Source organism: Heterocephalus glaber, unplaced genomic scaffold, assembly GCF_053883595.1.
Source record: "Heterocephalus glaber isolate CG9 unplaced genomic scaffold, H.glaber_assembly_v1.0 deba00000594, whole genome shotgun sequence".
Lineage (NCBI taxonomy): Eukaryota > Metazoa > Chordata > Mammalia > Rodentia > Bathyergidae > Heterocephalus > Heterocephalus glaber.
The window spans coordinates 23,260,395-23,280,090 of record NW_028258151.1 but is presented as its reverse complement, the minus strand read 5'-3'; the positions used below and the strand labels follow the sequence as shown (position 1 = coordinate 23,280,090).

Below are 19,696 nucleotides of genomic sequence, written 5' to 3'. Positions count from 1 at the left end.
AACCCTTTTCTCCTCCTCCAAGGAGAATATTTGTACTTCTACCTGTACTTTGGCTTTTTTTAAGTTTACATAAAAAGATCATGCAGTCTATATTCTTTCGTCTGGCTTTTTGCTCAATGGCAAGTTTGTAAGATGTATCTGTATTCTCGCTTTATTGCAATAGTCCATGGATTTCTATTGGTACACACTGTGAGAATATACTGCTGTCCATCCACTCTTTGGTTAATGAATGGGTAACCTGAATGGTCTTGTAAATGCTTCCGGTAGTCATATATGCAGATGTCCATTGGGTATCAACTTCACAGAGGACTTGTGAGGTCAATGGCACGCACATGTTCAGCTTTAATAATGTCAAACACTTTCCCAGAATAGCTGAACCAGTTTATACTCATACGTGAGGTAGAGCTTTTCCCCACTCTCCCCACATGTGGTACAGCCATTCCTGTTCAACTCAGCCATTCTAGTACGTGTGTAGTAGTGTTTCTTTTGTGGTTTTATTTTCATATCTCCGATGACTAATGAGGTAAACCATTTTCCTTTTTTTTTTTCTTGCCCCCTCGGGTATCTATCTCTTTTGGTGAAGTGTCAGTTTACAAAGCCAAGTCCCATTTTCCTATTCCGTTGTCTCTCTTTTTCGTATTGCTCTTAGGAGGTCCTCACGTATCCTGTGTGTTCATCATTTGTTAGATGATTCACAAGTATTTTTTCCCCACCCTATGACTTTTCTTTTTAATCTCTAAATGGTCTCACAATGAAGAGAAGCTCTTTTTTTCTCTTTTTAGGAGCTCTACCTTCTAATTCACTAATTTTCTCTTCAGCTGTGTTAATAATGCCCTTTTAAAACCATTCCCTAAATTCTTAATTTCAGTTGTTCCATTATTTAGTCCAGGATTCCCATTCAATCTTTATAAAGTTCTTTTATTAAAGTCTCCATGGTGTCATATTCTTCTTGAATAGTTATCTCAGTTATTTTAAAGCCTGTATCCAACAATTGCATTATCTCCATCTTTTAGTAGATATGTTTCTATAGTCAGTTTGGGGTGGGGGGTTCTCCCCTTGTCTGGATTTTCAGCTATAAGGTTTTATGTGTTATGTGTGCCTGATAATTTATTCCTGAACGCTGAACAACTGCACATGAAAAGGTCTGGAGATAATTTGAGGTTCTATTTTCTGCCAAAAATTTATGTTTGCCTCTGGCAAGCAGTTACAGTGGAGAGAGATCACCTGTGATATTATGAGATACATATTTTGGGTTCTGTCCATGGTTCCTATCTTATAACTCCCTCCCGAAGACAGGCCATACAAACTAGATAGAATTTCTCTTCCCCAAGGCAGGTCATAGAAACTCATCTTCCCCTCCCTTTCTGTCCTAGAACCATCCATAAAGAAATTCTCTGATCTACTCTCATCTGACAGTAGGTCCTAACGCCCTCACTCCACGGAGGTCCTCCCCCACACCCTGGAGGAAGGAATGTTACACAGGGAGGTCAAGAAGAATCTGGACAGACAGGCCTTACTGGGTTCCCCACCACCACCACCACCCCTCCATCTATTAGTATTAGATAACACTCGGAAGTCTCAAGAACCCAAAAGAAAACAGGGCTGAGAGTGCTTCCAGACAGCTGACTGCGCAGAGGGTCCCGCAGGCTGGTGCTCCCCGCAAGGGCATGGGAGCTCAGTGCCCCTTTTCCCCTACCTTGTCCTATACAGCTCTTCATCTGTATCCTTTACTTTATAATAAACCAATAAACATGTGTCCTGGAGTTCTCTGGGCCACTCAAGCAAATTAACCAAACCAAACCCGAGGAGGGGCATACGGGGACTCGGGTTTGTAACTCATCAATCTCAAACACAAGCAAAACACCAGGCGCTTGTGGCTGGCATCAGAAGTGGGGGACAGTGTTGGGAACTGAGCCATTGGTTCACCTCATATCAATACTGAACTGGCTTAGAGGACATGCAGCTGCAGCTGATGTCCCCGCAGAACTGACTGCTTGCTGGTTGGTCGGGACAAATCCTCATCTGTTTTGAGGTCGCAGAAGTCTATGCTGTTTTAGAGATGTGAGAGCAGAGGATAAATGATTTCCTTTTTCCAACGCATCACCTCTGTCTAGTCTGAGTCTGAGCTGGTGAAAAGTTGTGTTTCAGCTCTAGTAAGAGAAGTTTTTCCAACTGAAGCGTGGGGTGGAAACTAGAGGCTCTCCTCCCTGGCAGGCCCTCAACTCCAAGTTCTACCTCTCTAGACCAGTGGTGGTGAACCTATGGCACTGGTGCCACAGCCAGCTGTTTGATATCATTGAAACCAAAAAAAACTTCACCATCACTGGCCTCATGAAACTGCTGTCCACTCCGCTCAGCTTCACCAATGCTCACTGGCTAACAAATACCTTATGAGGAGAGGACGACAAATGTCAGCCTTCCCTCTTGGAACTTGTCTTTTCCTGTAACTTTTTTTTCTGTCTGAAATCTTAGGTTCTGAGATCCTTAAATCTTGCTTCATTGGCTACTCAACGCCTTCAGCAAATGCTTGTCCTATTGTATCTAGCTTTCCAGGGTTCACCATCAGAGGACAGGTCTGATATGAGCAAGTCCACCACAGTCAGAAGTAGAAATCCAAGTGACTCATTCTTAGGAGAATAAATCTGAACCTGTTTATGTCTTTCCCATGTGGCACAATTATGCTGTCAGGACTACTTCAAAATGTGAGTCCTACATAGTGATAAGAAAATATCTCAATGAAATAAGAGGATCATATAGTTCATTTTAAAACATACACAATAGCCTCATTTAATTAATTTTTGCAGGGGTTGTATGAGCTGCTTCAATACCTGTACTGACCTCAAAAAAGCACAATTCTTTGAGATGCAGAGAGTGCACTATACATACTTGGTGTCCCCTGCATCACTAAAAGCAATGAAGTTACTGCCAAAGGCTTGTAGGAGATACTTTAAGCTCATCTAAATATGATTCACAACTTACAATAAAGTAATACGCCCAAAAAATACCTTCAAACAAAGATCCTCATAGTGAATTCACTCATGTATTTAGTATATTTTGCTTGGAATCCACATTCTCAAAATGAGAAACTAGAAATAGGATCTGTGATATTTAAGACTGTCAACCTGATTGGACTGGGAGCCGCCAGGGGATTAATAAAGCACACTTCTGGGTGTTTCTGGGTAGATCAGGGAAGCAACTTTGGGGCCTATCCTGGGTCCCTGCCCCATTCGTCTTGGGCTCTGTTCCTGCTCTGCTTCCCACCCACCATGAACTAAGTAGCTTCCGCCATGTTGTTTCTGCCTTGAGCTGGCCACCATAAACCGTAACCTCTGAAACTGAACCAAATGAACCTCTCCTCCTGTAAGCTGTGGGTGTCAAGTGATTTGCCCCGGCAACGGGAAAGCTGACTAGCACAGGTTCTAATGTAATTCAGATTCTACATTTAACACAAACTATCCACACAGATCTCCAGAACAACAGTACTTCTAACTTCAGCCTTCTGTTGTGTGCAGCATAAGCCACACTGGATGTGTTACTGAGATGGTCACCCAGGCACAGGCCCAACCCAGCCACTACTCAATGTGCCCATAGGGCAGCCTCGGGCAACTGGAAACAGGATGAGCACTTGACCGGGGTGCTTAACTACGGGCTGACCAAGGGCCAACGACACAACTTGACGGGAAGAGATAAGCCAAGTCAATCTGTCTCTCTCTCTCTCTAAAACCAACTCAGCAGCATTGAAAGCATGAGTGAAAGGTGGACAAAAAAGGTAATAAACACCTCGAGGAAGAAGAAGCTGGAAAGGAGCAGCCGTGGGGCACCGAAGGGAAAAACAGGAGGATGCCGTGGGAATAAGGAGTTACCTTATTCGGTGGGAAGCAGAAGCAGCAGCTGCAGAGCAACTGAGTCCCCTGCGTGGTGGGTGAGCCTGCGTGCAAGGCCCCCCACACTCTTCTCCAAGGGCTCCAAAGGCTACTGTGGCTCCCCGGTTCATCTTAGACCCTGGGATTTGCCCACATGTTTAGCTTTGCTGGTGTTTGAGCTGTGTTTGTCCATTTCTTACATTTCCATGAGATCACATTTCCCAGTGGCCTTAATCGGATGCCCTCAATAGATTTTGGGGGGAAATGAGATCTGTCCCCACACCGTGAACACAAATAAAAGCAGAACACAAGTCTTCTACACCATCCAATAAAGGGCCTGATTAAGAAAGAGAAGTAAGTCTTCTATAAGTTCAATTTAAGACACATGAGACACTTTAAGAGGGAGAAAATGCAGACACTGACAAGGAGAATTAGAAGTGAGTGCCACAGCAGACACGGAACCATTACCTGGGTGACGTTGTCCTCATCAGCACTGTTGTAGCGCCTCACCTCTGCAGAACAGCGGCTGGTGTGCTCCAGGGCGTAGCGCTGCTCCACCGGGGCGCTGAAGCTGTTGGGGTAGTAGTTGGGAGCACCACCTTGAAAGGAAACCACACAATCACTCAGGAATATGAAAGGAAGCAAGTCTGCATGCAGTCCATGTGGGAAGAAATAAACTCATGTAGCAAATACACATGTACTCAGATAAACATGCCACGTGGATGTGATTTTTCAATCCTGTACTTAGCTACAGGTAGTTTGAGGTTTTAGAGAATGCAGTACTTCTTTCTTTTTCCCTGGAGCTATAGCTCCAGCCACTTTCTTTTGTTTTGTTTTGTTTTGTTTTTTGAGACAAGGTCTTGCTAAGTAACCCAGGTTGGCCTCAAACTTGCAAGCCTCCTGCCTCAGCCTCCAGAGTAGCTGGGATCACAGGTGGGTAGCACCCCCATGCCCAGCTAGAATGCTGCAATGCATCTTTAACTGCTCATCCAGACCACCTCAGCCTGAGTTGGAACAGAGAGATCTCCAAGTTCATTTCTACACTTCAAAGGCTCTCAGCTATACTCACCTGCACAAGTGTATATCTTAGAAGACTCATTTTGGCCACCACTGAGATCAGACCCAAGGACGCACCACAAATTTGAGAGTTTCATTGGGACTTGGGCTCCATTCAAATACTGAGTCACAGATTCCTGGGAGCAGTGTGGACGTTCTGGTCCTATTCCTTCAATTTACATAGCAAGTATGGACCCAGATCTTCACTGGCTGCTACCAAAACTCCCCCCAGGAGGCAGGAGCAGGTGTGGGATGAAAGCTCTGGGTATTTTGTCTCTTCCAGCCCAGCATGTACTGTATTTCCATTACAGAATTCTGTTTTACTATTCTTCCCATGTTTTAAGGTTTTCAGGGTAGCTCTCCTTTATTGACTGCGATGACTTTATTCAGTTCTAGCCTCACTTTCACATTTCTCCACAGATAACAAAAAAAGAAGGGGTTTTTAAAAAACTTTATATTTGTAGTATGTGAGCAATTATTTATCTGGGCTCATAGAAAGAAATAGTAACAAATATAATCAAAACATTTTCTATGACTTCTGGAATAAGGCATTTTTTTCCCATTTCATCGTATTTATTTACCATGCTATACTCTGCCCTGGCTGACATTAGCAGAAGCTTAGCCAATCTGTGCCCACACTGCCTAAAGAGCAGTGGCCCGGAAATGCAGTACGTGGTACAAACACCCAGCCCACACTTGGAATTCCACCTAGCTCGCTGCCGCTGCCGGAACAGACTGACTACAGAGGGTAATTAGGAGATGTGCACGTACACACTGACCACAGCACCAAGTCTTTGTGTGGAGGAAAGGAGGACACCAGACCATTATGGACCTCAGTTCTTAGCTCAGGAAATCTGTCCTAGGTCAGCCGTGTTTCCATGAAAAGCACAAAGTTCCAACAGCCAGCCACCAGGGGTCTCTGCCCTAAGCTCTTTGAAATGTGCCTATCTGCATAATTTTTAAATGCTATCCAAGTAAGCCCTGACCTTTCCTCAAAGTGGGAATTGTCCGGAAGGCACTGACTACTGAGAACAATTAAGCTCTTTACGAAGCTTTCAGGGCACAGCCCAAATTCTTGACTTCTAAATGTTGGTAGAATGTGTTAAAATACAGCTCTCAGTAGCTTTCTCACAGGCACGCCACTGTAATGGTAACTAAGAATGCTTATTAATGAAGTGGTTGTTTATTAATAAAGTTCAGGATACATGTGAACATCTTTGCTATAGACAGTCTGAATAACAAAAGGACCAAGGCAGATGAATAAAAAAAGAAAAAAGAAAAGAAAAGAAGGATGAAAGTGCAGAAGACAGACACAGGGAATATGAGCTACACAGACAATAACATAGTTTATGTCTCTATAAACTCTAGGCATCAGAAATACTGCAACCAACAATAAAACTGGTCAGAAAGCATATAAATTTGTTAAATACATGGCAAGGCTTAGTAACAATATCAAAACCAAAGCACAAGACAATCTAAAAAATATAATAGTCATGGCCTTTTGGATATTGGGACCATGAGTGGGTTTTTCTTCTCCTATATTTCCCAAATTTCTTTTAAGGAACATGTATTATTTTATTATAAAAAATAACTTTTCTTTTAATATAGACATCTATGGCTATAAATATAAATCACCAGTGAAATTCCTGAAGCAGCCCTATTGCTAAAGCACATGTATCCTAATACGATCAGATCCATATTAACCTGTGGAGTAATAAAAGAAAAACGCTAATCAAACATTCTGCTTGGCTGTTTAAAGTAATTAAAACTAGAGTTTGTTTGCATGTGGCACCAAAATAAGTAATTAAAAGGAAAAAAAAAATCATAAATGCAGTGGGGTCTTGGCTCACCAGCTGATTTACATGAATTCAACTATATTCACTGAGAAGCAGAGGGGGAGAGTTCCTGGAGACCCTCCACCTCCCCTGTTTCCCTTCCACTTGCCCATCCTATCCCTTCCAAACTCTAGCTGGACCTACTCTTCCATGGCTCAACAGAACTGCAAAAAGAGGCGGAAGATGTGAACTCTTGGCTTTTGCATTTCCAAAAATCTAAGTTCTGGTGATTAAGGAGTGATTTCAGGAACTGTCCATTTTGTGACCCCTTAAGTCGGATATGCCTGACTACAGCCAGCAAGAGATCTTTCTCCCTGCCTTCCACTTCTGGATGGATAGCAAGTAAATCTGAGGTGGGCACGCTCAGTAAAAGATGTAAAACAGATTGGAGCGGGGAGAGCCCTCAGGGAGTTAAAACCTTCACTGCAGAGCACAAAACACAGGTTCCTTGCAGCATCTGTGGCGCACTGTCACTGTGGGCCACCGCAGAACCCCAGGCCTGGCTCCGCAGGGCAGCCCAGTGCCTGCAGCCTACCTTGGTTGTGGTTCACACACATGGGGCCATCTCGCTGGTAGTTTGCCACTCGAGCACGGTAGGGACAGTTCACAGGTATCTGAAGATAGTTGGGGCCCAGGCGGTGGCGGTGAGTGTCAGGATAGGAAAAAAGGCGGCCCTGGGGTAACAAGCAAAACAGACATTGGCTGGGGCGGTTGCTTATGAGATAGGACACGGCTATACCCATCACTTTAGAATTTAAGGCATGGCCCTGGCTATCCCCACTCCAAAAAGCCAGGTGTCTGCTCAGAAGAGAACCAGCCTTCATCTTCCATGCCCTATGGCCAACCAGAAACTTCGCATCTACTCCAATAACAATGCCTCTTTCTCACGCAAGCGACAAGATCATATCCTGTCTTGTATTATTTCCCATCCTAAAGAAGTATTGAATTATAAAATAAATTTGTTAGAATCTAACTAACCAGAATCCTGAATTAATTCCACACCTCTCCCACTGTCTCACTAAGGGGCAGAATCAAACATCTGCTCTTAAGAAGCGCATTTCTAGAAAACTAACTGTGGAAACTCTTCAAAGAAGCCCTTCCTGTGTAGCCTTCTGAATTCTCTCAGATATGCTTTTAAGCTCTGAGACTTTCTAGATACAAGCACAGTGCTATACAAAAAAGCTTTGGTCCAATGACAGGTCTGAGATGCCAAAAGTGATGAGTCTAAGATTAACTGATAACTTATTTGGTACTGGAGATCGAACTTGGGGCCTTGCACTTGTGAGGCAGGCGGCGGTACCACGGATAACTTATTAATCAAGGAAGGATGCCAAGCACTGTGAAATTCTTTCCAGTCAAAAGCTTTATGATTAACCTGCACTAATCTGAATATCCAATTATTGAAGGACTCCCATTACTCAAAGCTCTGTTCTGTCAGCAATTTTTCTTTCACTGACTTTACACTGGCTTTGAATCTTAAAGCGTATTCTTATGTCCCTCATTCTACAAGGCAAAATAAAAACTTAGTTAATGAGGGTAACTTGAGTAATCATTTGTACCAAATTACTCATATCAACATGCTTAATCCAGTCCCACTGTTCTGTCAATAATTTGCTTCTGGCTGAATGACTCTACTTCCCATAATCATCTCAAGTAGTCTAAAATAATTTGTAAATTACAGACCATGCAACCATGACTAAGACTTAGTTGTAGGTTAGAGGCTGGTTGCCTTCTTTGGCTCAAGAAGTCGTAGTCTACTGACAGGGATAGAAGATATGATCAAGCCAGGACCTGCTCCTGAAGTGGTCTCTACGGTATCACTCCGGCTGTACATCACCTTATGCTTATCTGGTAAGCCGACACCATCTATGGGTGGAAACCCACAAAGGTTGGGAAATGGGCACAACGAGGCCATTCCTGGACCTGCCCCTAAACTTAACCCACTATTGGGCCTGGGGGAGAAAGCAGAGCGATATCTTCCCACTCGAGCAATTGGACCCTCTTCCTTCCCAACTCCACCTGGTGCACTGCAGCATGTGGGAGGGAAAGAGGAAGCTGGACTGTGAGGAGCTCAGGGACAGTCTCGCTGTGACTTACATTACACCAGTTGGTCTGTTCCACAGTGGGTGGGCTCACCACCTTGGGTAAAGTGTGATGACGGGTTAGTATGAGCTTGTTGCCAGGTAAACGAGAGCACTGGCCATTAACACAACTGCCACCACCCAAGCTACGGCCCTCATTGGCTCTCATCAGGAATAGTTTTAGGATCCTCCTAACTGGCCTTCCACTTCCAGTCCCTACTCCAACAATACATCCTACGTATTTCTGCAAATGAATCTTCCAAAGGCCCCACTCATATTACAGTATTTCCCTATATAAACACCTTAAACAATTCCTCACTGGCCACTAAATAGGTGCATGAATGGGACAGTTATTCCCTACCATGTGGTTCCTAAAATGTCGCATGGAATAGAATTCATGGCTCAATGACCTGAGAAGTTGTTAGGAAAATTAGGCCAGGAACAATAACTTCATAAACCCACGAGAGCTCTTTCAACTACTTTTTAAAAACTCACTCAAAAAAACTATAAAGATAGCATACTAAATTAAAACTATATATATTTGTCAGAACTGAAATTAATACTAATGGAAATTCCATGCCTAATTTCTACTTGTCGTGCTTTTTGAGACAGGGTCTCATTAAGCTGCCCAGGCTGGGTTCGATCTTGTGATGCTCTTGCCTTAGCCTCCCAGGGTGCTAGAGTTACAGATATGCATAATCTCACCTGGCTCCACAGTTTCAAGAGATGCCTCATAAATATACTGGCTGGTTTTGGTTGTAGACATCATGCATTTGCTAGCATGTGGTCTTTTCCCCTGGGCCTAGTTCACCATTCAGATCTTCAATGTTCTGCCAGGTGTGTGACTCGGGGTTGCTGTTTGCCGATCCAACTGTGGTCCCACAGACCCATGGTGACTTGGACTCTTGTGAAAAGACTTTGGGTGACTTTTTACTCCTGCTTCCTCAGTACAAGGCTACACGGCCTTAGCTCAGTCTATGACAATCCCATGCTTTGGCGAACCCCGCTGACTCCTTGGTCACACAGTTCAGCTCTCTCCCACCTACTACGCAGGGGACGTGTGGAGCCGGGGTCACCAGGCTTAGCCTCTTCTATCCCCCCGTCTCAAAGCACGCTCTTGTGCTTACCCTCTATAATCTGCTGGGATGTCTCTTTCCAACCTCTGGCTCCCTCTTTTTCTATTTATTACTGAGAATGAATCTGATAGATATCTACTAGACCATAATTCTCAAAACTGAAGAAATTTTTCTTTTCCTAGTAAAGGGAAAACTGTACAAACTTCCACCCAGGCATTTAAGGTCTCCCCTGCCACAGACTCAATTAATCTCTTCTCATTCAGGACAGAGTGACTACACCTCTCATTTTACCTGTTAAACATCAGAATCACTCATTCTTCAAAACCCATCTCAAATGCCACCTTGTTCTTACAACTCTGTCACAGACCCTCTATCAGACAAAATTCTGAGTATGGATTCTCTCTGCCTCACATTATGAGTATCTCGTGCTTTGCTGTCATAGGACCCGGAAACTCAATCTATATTAGTTAAATTGAGCCAAAAACTAATGAAAAGCTTGCTATATATAAAAGCCTCAGATGCTTCCAATGCCATAACAAAAAAAGTTACTTAGCAAAACCATGGGAAACCTAGCTTGTCCTCTGTGGACACTGACGCCTGCCCTGCAGCTAGAACTTACATAAGCGCTGACCTTCAGGCACTGTGATCTCATCTTGGGTATAACCTGAGCCTTTGTTTCATGTTCGTAGTCCAAACACACAGAAGACTGGTTTACAAATAATTATTAAGCCTATTATTTTCCCACTGATTTCTGGTCCAAAGTAGAATTTTCACTCTATATTTTTGAAACAGCATATTGAAATGTAACTTAAAACATGCTGAATCCCTAGCAATTTCAGCAAGATAGGTAATTAAACTAATCCACCACCTTTAATCACTGGCAGCATAAACTTAGTTCATAAAAATTGTTCCTATAGCAAGGCACAGTGGTGCATGCCTATAATCCCAACCCTCTGGAAGACTGAAGGAGGACTGAAAGTTCAAGTTCAGTCTGGACAACTTAGCGAGTCTCTGTCTCAAAATAAAAAAATTAAAGAAGGGCTGGGGATATAGCTTAGTGTGAAGGCCTTAGGTTCAATCTCCAGTATTAAAAAAAAAAAGTCCCTGGGCCGGGGATTTAGCTCAGTGGTGTCACTGCCTGTCTCGAAAGCCCAAGGTCCTGAGTTCAATCCCTGGTCCAAAAAAAAAAAAAAAAGAAAAGGGATAGAGGAAGCTGTGGTGGTACATGCCTGTAATCTCAGCACTCATGAGGCTGAGGCAGGAGGAACACTGCAAGTCTGAGGCCAGCCTGGGCTACAAAGTGAGTTCAAGACCAGCCTGAACTACACAGTAAGACCAAGCCTCAAAAAAACAAAAGGATAGTTACGCTCACCAAGATGTTAAAATCAATTAATTATATTCTCTCCATGAGCTATAAACTGAACAAATTGTGTGTTACTCTACATATACCTACAGCACTTCTATTATGTCGTCTTTTTTTAATTAAGAGACTAAATATCCATGTCTTCGCATAGGGAGGGACGGTTCTATGGAACTTCACTTATAACTGGTCATCTCAAGGAATGTCCCTCTAAGGGTCTTATAACCCAATAAGGCCCACAAGGAACTAAGCACTCAGGTTTAGGTTTCAGTAAATATTCTAATTAACTCTTCACATAAAAATCACAATGAATTGTCACCTGTGGTTGTTGTGTTTGTGTGTGCAGAACATCGCAATCCCCCAGGCTTACCTGAAGCATTTTGTCAGGGCTGGGCTCAATGCCAGGTGGCATGTTGCTTGGGTCAAAGGCTATCTGTTCAACCTCAGCAAAGTAATTAACTGGATTTCGGTTCAAGACCAGTTTGCCAACTGGGATAAGAGGGTAGTCCTTGTGAGGCCAAATCTGAAAACAGTGTCATGGTCACAATTACCAGTCAGCCAAGTGAAAGACATTAAAGGTCCCCCGAAAAATACCAACTTTCAAATATAATCAAGCAGCAAAAATAATACTGAGCCCAATAAAACATATTCAGAACTTCAGGTCAATGTATTAATTTAATCTTCCACAATAGCAAATGGTAAATATTGACCTTTTCCCAGAGCAAAAGTACATTTGTTTTTTGAATTCTGTTTCCTGCCACTAGCAATACCTGGAGCCACCTTGGTGAACCCACATGAGCCCAGTGAAGCTCCGGGGCAGCAGCACAGAAGTGACATGCTGGCGGGCACGTACAAGCCAGGAGACCTGGAAGTGCTACCATCACTTGTCACTGTGAACTCTTTTAAGAAGAGACTTAGAGAAGAAAGCAATGCAGTTGTGGCTGACTTACCTTGGTGAGATCAAATGGGTTAAATGGAAAAGTTTCCGCCTGATCAAATGTCATGACCTGGATGTAAAAAGTCCAGGTTGGGAAGTTGCCATTGGCAATGGCATTGAAAAGATCACGGAGGCCATAGTCGGGGTCTTCCTGGGAAAGTCTTGCTGCCTCTTCAACAGAGAGGTTTTTGATGCCCTGGTCAGTCTACAGAATGAAAGAAAGAAGCTCAACTGAAATTTACTGTCCAACTCATCCAAATTTAATCAGTAATTCACCGAAGGATTATGAATAACACTAGCAAAGACTGAGCTTTCTTGCAATGCTTCTGTTGATCAAATCTGATATCAAAGAATTTATCAACAACAAATTTTACTTGCTTCCCCCGATTCTTTTAAATGTCAAGGAAATTCCATATGCACATTAAATATTTAAAACTGAAGGAAGCTTCAACAGTTGACAGCAGCCAAGTGCTCTTACCACTGGCCATATGTAAAGAAGAGTCTAAAAGAGACTACATAGAGTTTTTTTTCCCTGGGGTGGTGGCCAACAAAACACTCATAATGCTGGTCAATCAGATCAGTTTTGCCCATCCTTGGGGTAGGGAAACAGAGAAGTAAGGAGAACCCTTAATCTCTGCTCAGTCCTTCAGGAGAAAAAGAAGAGGTGGGATGTAGGAGCCTGGCACCCTCTGCCCCAAAGGCGACATGTACCTTATAATGGAATTTGCAATAAACTGCCTCTCCCTTTGCATTAACCAGCTTGAAAGTATGCGATCCATATCCATTCATGTGCCGATGTCCATCCGGAATCCCTCGATCACTGAACAAGAAAGAAACCTAAGAAACAGAAACAGAAAGCCTAAAATATCTCAGCTTTAATATCTCAGCTTTCTAAGACATCTCTATGTTTCCCCAAAATCCCTTAATCACATGGAACATCCATCCAATCCCATGAGAAGAGTTACCATTATTATTTCATTACAGAAAACAATAAACAGAAGAATTTTAAAGCAGGATGGCATAGAGATTATTATCATCATGATTCCAAATTCAATGAGGAAAGCTAAAACAAATCTGAAAACTAGGCTATAGTGTTACTCAAAATTTACTATAATAGGAAAATAGTTTAGTGCTACTTTTCCTTCGTTTCCCTAATACATAGCTTTACCTTGGACTAAGAGATTTTAATCCTCAGTATTGCTAACTATCAATTGACAATGTTTCCAGCTATTGAGCATCACCACTAAAGGCCTATGAATAAAGACAAAATCAGTCATTATAAAACTCTTCATGATCAAGAAATGTGAGGAAGCATCCCAAAAAGAGAGTCTGAAGCCAATCCGAATAAAATAGCCAAAACTGGAGAAGCAATTATGAGGCCTAGGTACCAGTTCCATGGCAGGGGACATGTTACAACGCAGTGACGAGGGAAAGGGCCCCACCTGATGCAGGGACTCGGGACGCAGGCTCCAGAAGTCCCACACCATGTCGGGGTCCTTCAGGTGCGTTTGAGGGTTTCTCTTCTGGCTATGAATAAAGGAGGGAAACTAAATGAAAAAAGAGAGAGGGAGGAGAGAGAAATTTTTAAAGACTAAGTTTACAAGAATGATAGCAATTTACAGGATACATTACCTCTTGCTTATGGATTCTAATTCCAAATAGTACAATCATTTAATTTTATAGTGTTAAACGCTAAAGTGAAATTTACCCAGCAAATTAAACTAGTACATAAGACACCCCAAAGTATTTTAAAAACACTCAAAGCTAAATTATCTCTTTAAAGAAAAAAATACACACACATGTACACACATGTGCACACATGTGCACACAAATATATACTTCCTGCTGACCTAACGCATGTATTGACATCCTTTACTTCGAGTCAATGAATCTCAAAATGCCAAATCCAAGACCTAGGGGAATTTTACTTGATCTTATGAAATGTTATTAAATTCAGAAAAATATATGTAAAAGGGCAATCCTGACAACTCAAAGTCTCTTCCTTCTGCTTTTCCAAGGGGTTATCCTCAAATGCCAACCTATAGAAGCTGAAATCAGTTTATTTATTTATTTTTTTGGTACCAGGGATCGAACTCGGGTCCTTGCGCTTGCGCAGCAGGCGACGGAACCACTGAGCTAAATCCCCGGCCCTGAAATCAATTTAAATCAACCACATCTGTAGAGCACAAGCTATCACCTACCAGTATGGCATCCCTGATGAAGAAAATGGGGGTGTTGTTTCCAACAAGATCCCAGTTACCATCTTCGGTGTAAAATTTCACCGCAAACCCACGAGGATCACGAACTGTGTCAGCTGAGCCTGACTCTCCAGCTAGAAGATTCAAATGGGAAAATATAAGCATAAGGCAGAGTGCTTACAGCCAAAAGTCATAAAGAAACATTAGGCTCTATCTTTTCCAATCCATTTCCTAGAAGTAAAGTATGGATTTAAATGCCTGGGGAATTATTTCTACAACCCACCAGCTAATTTGGGCTATAAATCAAACAAAAAAATTAATTGAGATTAATAAGAGAGTCTATATATAATGACAGCTAAAAATATTACCCATTTAACATAACTATGTCTAAGAAAGTAATTAAAATCTCCATCAAAATAACAAGAGAATAATTATGAAGATTAAAACAGTGACCACAGAGAGAGTCGTCAAAATTGTGAGACTAATTTAAGAAATGAGTTTAAATATAGGTTTATTCTTAATCTGTTATTTTTACATTCCACAATATTGTTAATATGCACAAAGTCTGACATAAAAACCAAATTAATCATGCATTGTGATGCGTTGCATTACATTATGAAAGGTATAATACTAGCTCTATAGCAGAAGAAAAATCACTTAGCCTTTCTGAAATGCAAAGTCGATCTACAGATTAATGTCTGTAAAGCACCAAACCATGGTTGGGATAAACTTAATTCTCAATACAGGACACCTGTTACACGATTATTGCCTAAGATCCCTAACTCCACACTTCCCTTTGAGGCAACCATTTGTGGAAAGCTCTTTCCACATGTCACAAAATTGCAGCAGTGGCCCCTGTATGAGGGTGATTTCCGAAGCCTTTGACAAACAGAAATATAAGTAACTTCCTACGTGTCTCCAAATACTTTTGTTTTTAACTGTAAAACCTGCTAAAATTTTGGAATGTGCTTGTCTCCTAATTGCTAACAATATGCTTGTTTCCTAATTGCTAATAAGTCTTTCTCAAAATTAAGTTATAAGTGCCCCAAACAGGGTACAGTTTGAATTAAGCAGTCCCGGTCATGCAAATAAACTGACTTACCCACAGTGGAGAATCGAACTGCAATGGGTGTCTTCTTTCCAATATGCTCAAACACTCTTGCCTTGGAGTACTTGGTGATGTCATGAGTGACCTCAAAGTAGCCAAAGGCCCCTGACGAGAAAGATACAGAAACCCTCACCAGGAGACCACCACACAAGCCCTCACCAGGTGACAAAAGAAGCTGATGGTATAGCACCAGCCTTCTGGGAGCTCACTATGATGGGGGAAGGGGAGATGTCCAAAAACAAAATAAAAAGAGTAAAATGGAAAGCCCAGCCATCATTTTGTGCTCAACTGAGCACTGCACAGTTGGAGTCAAGAAGGGCAGATGAGCGAGGCTGAGAGTAGCTGGGCAAGGTTGACTCAAGGACACAGGACCTCAGCGTGCCTAGAAGACAAAGAGTGGAAAAGCGGGGAGAGTAAAAGAAAATATAGGGAAGGAAAGAATAGGTTCAGCAGGTAACAAAGACACAACAGAAAACCAAACAACAAACGGAGTAGCATAGCAAGTCATAGTGGAAAAGATACAGGATGCAGAAAAAACTGGAAGAAATTTTATCAAGGAAGAAGACATGAAGAAATTAGGAAGTCCTAACTAGAAGTCCAATGAAGCAGGCTAAGTGAGTAACTTTTCTTCTTTCTTTTCAATGGAGCTTTTTCCTAGCTTTCTTTTAAACACCATTCTAGCCCTTTGTTTCCATCATAAAACTAAGACAAAAGTTCTGGATAAGGGGGGAGAAAAAAATCACCACAAACCCACCACTCTAACACAACTACACTCAGTTTTGCAGTTCATTTGGTTTGTCATCCAGTAAGAGCACCATTTAAATCTAGTTGCAGTTAACAGCATATTTTTCTGTATCTGAGTTTCTATATTTTTATCCCTTCACTAAACTGCACAATGAAAGAAATGAAACATTACTATTTTTTAAATGACCTATTTTATATATAATGTTCAACCTTCCCCCAAAAAAGATCATCACTTAATTACTTATTCCTCTATTGGTAGAATTTTTTTGTTTTGTTTCTCCCAACAAGAATGGAGATTTGGCACTTTGATTTAGGTCCTCCAACGTTTTGGGAAATGAATTTGACGAAGGTGTTCTGAAATGATCCTTTGATGAGAAATAAACTTAGCTCTCACCTGCTCCTTTAGCGTGCACAACTCTCTCTGGAATCCTCTCTCGGTCAAAGTGAGCCATTTCATCAGTGAAAACCACATCCTGAACAAGAAGGGGCCCACGGGGCCCTGCGGTGATAATGTTAAGCTTGTCTCCTATTGGGTTACCACCTCCCGTGGTCAGGACATCGGGTTTCTACATGAACACAAAACAAAGAAGAGTGCAGAAGAGTCAGTATAAGCAAGCTCTTCGCTTACATTCTGAGGGTACCTCACTTTGTACAGGGTACATTTCCTGCCTTTTTCAATTTCCCGTGTCCAAGGTACTGAAATACAATACATGCTGTTGCCTGAAAAATTCAGTCAGCTTTCAGAAATCCTTGACAAATCTCAACACATGTCTGCTAAGACACTTGCTCTACAAGCAGAAAGGGCTAAATAGCCTATCAATTGCCTCTACTCCCACTCTAGCGAGAGCCAGACTGCTTAAGAAGCCTCAGAAAGCGGGGCCCCAGAAAAGGTCATTAGTGTTTACTACCGAATGTCTAAAGTCAAAGCAATGGGCTGTCCAGAAAAGCCATGCTGGCTAATGCTCCACTCAGAGCATGCAAACGCTCTGTTAGGCTGTGGATTTCAAGGGTACCGTACTGGACAGTGCATTCATCTTTCCCAAAGAGTATCTCCTTGCTATTTGCAGTATCTCTCGTCAATTAAAAGCAAAGTTAATGGTTTTTACTGTCACTGAAAATATCTTGTTTCTGGCAAGAGAAATTATAGTATTTATTATGTTTTGAAGATATCAAATGTTTCTGAAATGGGATGAGTTAATTTACTGTAATAATGAGCTGTTTTTGATCCACCCAACTCTCCAATTTCAGTTACATCAGAAGCTTGTCACCTGCCCCTTCTCTGGGGTGGGGACAATATTCTTTAAGCTTCACATGATGCTAGGTAGCTCTTGGCTTCATCTTGAGATGTAGCTGTGGCTTAGTTTTGTTTTGTTTTTTAATCTCTTGGAAAAACAATCCTACAGAACCTACTGATGAAAGCCAATACCAAGAAAAGGGCTCATCTTAGTATTTCCACAAACCTAGAGTGGATATGTAACATCCATTCTGTCCTGAATATTAAAATAAAGTTAACCCTGCTTCTTCTCTTGAAGATAATACGATGAGGAGAGGGCATTTAAAGAAACTATGAAAGTCCTACAAGCTGTTGGAAAAAAGGAGATCTTAGAATTTGCAAAACTAATAAGCAAGGTTCTCTCACAGTCCCTAGAAAATCTCCCTTGTCCACCAGAGTTATTTTCACATCAAAATGAGTGATTCCAACACAGTGGAAGGGAGAAACCAAGAGTGCTGGCAGAAGAGAGTAGGCCAAATGTCCAGCTCTGCTAATCATCAGCCATGCAGCTCCTGGGATGTTATTTATTTGTAAGTCTCAATTTTCTACCTGCAAAATGGACAGAATAACTACCTCCCCACCAGGACCATGTGTATACTACTTTACTGGCTATGAGAAAGTCACCTAATAGCAGAAGCAGTGAAGCATTTTAGATTTTTCTAGTAATCACAACAGAGAAATACTCCTCCATCCAGACTCTTACCTCACCACCTATGTCCCTGCTCCCAGCTAGCAGCAGGCACTTCCAAATTCCCAGAACATTTAAGGGTTCAAGCAGCAGTTACTACCTAATTACACCTCTCTTTTGAAGATATACATGTCATTGCTAACACATCTCACCTGATTTTTTTTTTTAATTTAAAGTAGAAAATGAATCCAAAAAGAAAAAGAGCACAATTTCACCTCTAGTTTAAACCTAAAGCCTTGGTTTTCAGCTGTGGCTGTGCCTGAGAATCACCCAGAGAGATGGATGCCTAGAGATTTCTGATAAAGCAGGGGGAGCCTTGGGGGAGGCTTGGGTTATTTTTATGGCCTAAGTAATTCCAAAATGAAGTCAGGAGCTAGAACCACCGATGTAGAGCTTTGGGTTGATCCAAATATAAATAATAAGTGAACTGGGGCCAAATAAACCTGTCCATTCTTTAAGTGCTCTTTTCACAATATAAGCAAGTCTAAACGTCTAAAGGGAGTCTAAAAAAATATAAAGGTGACTTCCCACAAAAAAGAGTACAAGAGCAGTTACCAAGGAGCTCAGTGCAAGGAAACTAAATAGATCAGTGTCATGTACACACGCTTGTGTCCCTAATGAAAAGAGCTGCCACTAAGAAAGAGATGAGACCACATCACGTTTCCTCCTGGTTATGGAGTCAGGGTGATATGATCAAGAATAAAAGCCATGTCTAAAGAAGGCTGATGGAGAATAAGCTGGATAATGAATAAACAAACAAAAGCCTAAAGCACAGATGGTCTTGCCTGAGGACACTGAATCGGGGAATCCTACAATAAGAATACTGGGATCACATCACTATTGGTCCTGCCTCCTGCCCACTGCAGGAATAACAATGGCCCTATCAACGGCCCTGTCAAGAAGTGAAACCTGGGTTTTTCAATTACCTACACAGCATTCAGAATCTGTTCCACTTCCCCGCTCTGATACATCAGTCATCCTCACTTATGACAGCTTTCTTCACACAAGCTCGTATATATGCAATTTATCTTCAAAATGAGTAAAATAGGGAAAGCTACAATAGTCAGCAGCACAGAAAAGAGGGCAGTGGGCAAAGACTGGAAAGGGAAAGGTGCCCAACTTTAGGAGATGTACAGGGCACCTTTAGATAAGACCAGGTGACCTAAACTAAAGAATGAATCATTCATAGGAAGAGAGGTGCAGGGGGCAGTATATTTATTGAGATGAAAATAATGCAATGAAGATTTACTAAATAAAAGAAGAGGGCAGGTCTGGGGAATGACCCACACAAGTTATCTCTCTTAAGACTCTCAATAATCCTATGAGACAAACGAGATGACCCTGTGTCATCTCAGAGAGCTTAGGTCGCTTTACAGAGAAGGGATGGGCAGCGAGATTCCCTCCCACTTGTGAACATTATTCTTCTTTTATTATTATTCAGCTAAAGATCACTTTACAACTGGAATTTTTTTAAAGA

At 41.9% G+C, this 19,696-nt stretch overlaps 1 protein-coding gene across 1 annotated transcript in view; it reads right to left on the bottom strand.

Moving 5' to 3' along the window:
- Positions 1–19,696, bottom strand: part of Cat (catalase) — a 34,549-nt gene that overhangs the window by 6,337 nt on the left and 8,516 nt on the right. Inside the window, exons 2-10 of the mRNA XM_004852060.4 lie at positions 16,653–16,824; positions 15,509–15,619; positions 14,410–14,540; positions 13,651–13,755; positions 12,920–13,045; positions 12,222–12,413; positions 11,642–11,794; positions 7,290–7,428; positions 4,332–4,462 (exon numbers count right to left, since the gene is read on the bottom strand). Coding sequence (XP_004852117.1) covers positions 4,332–4,462; positions 7,290–7,428; positions 11,642–11,794; positions 12,222–12,413; positions 12,920–13,045; positions 13,651–13,755; positions 14,410–14,540; positions 15,509–15,619; positions 16,653–16,824 — 1,260 coding nt within the window. The remainder of the gene's footprint in view (positions 1–4,331; positions 4,463–7,289; positions 7,429–11,641; positions 11,795–12,221; positions 12,414–12,919; positions 13,046–13,650; positions 13,756–14,409; positions 14,541–15,508; positions 15,620–16,652; positions 16,825–19,696) is intronic.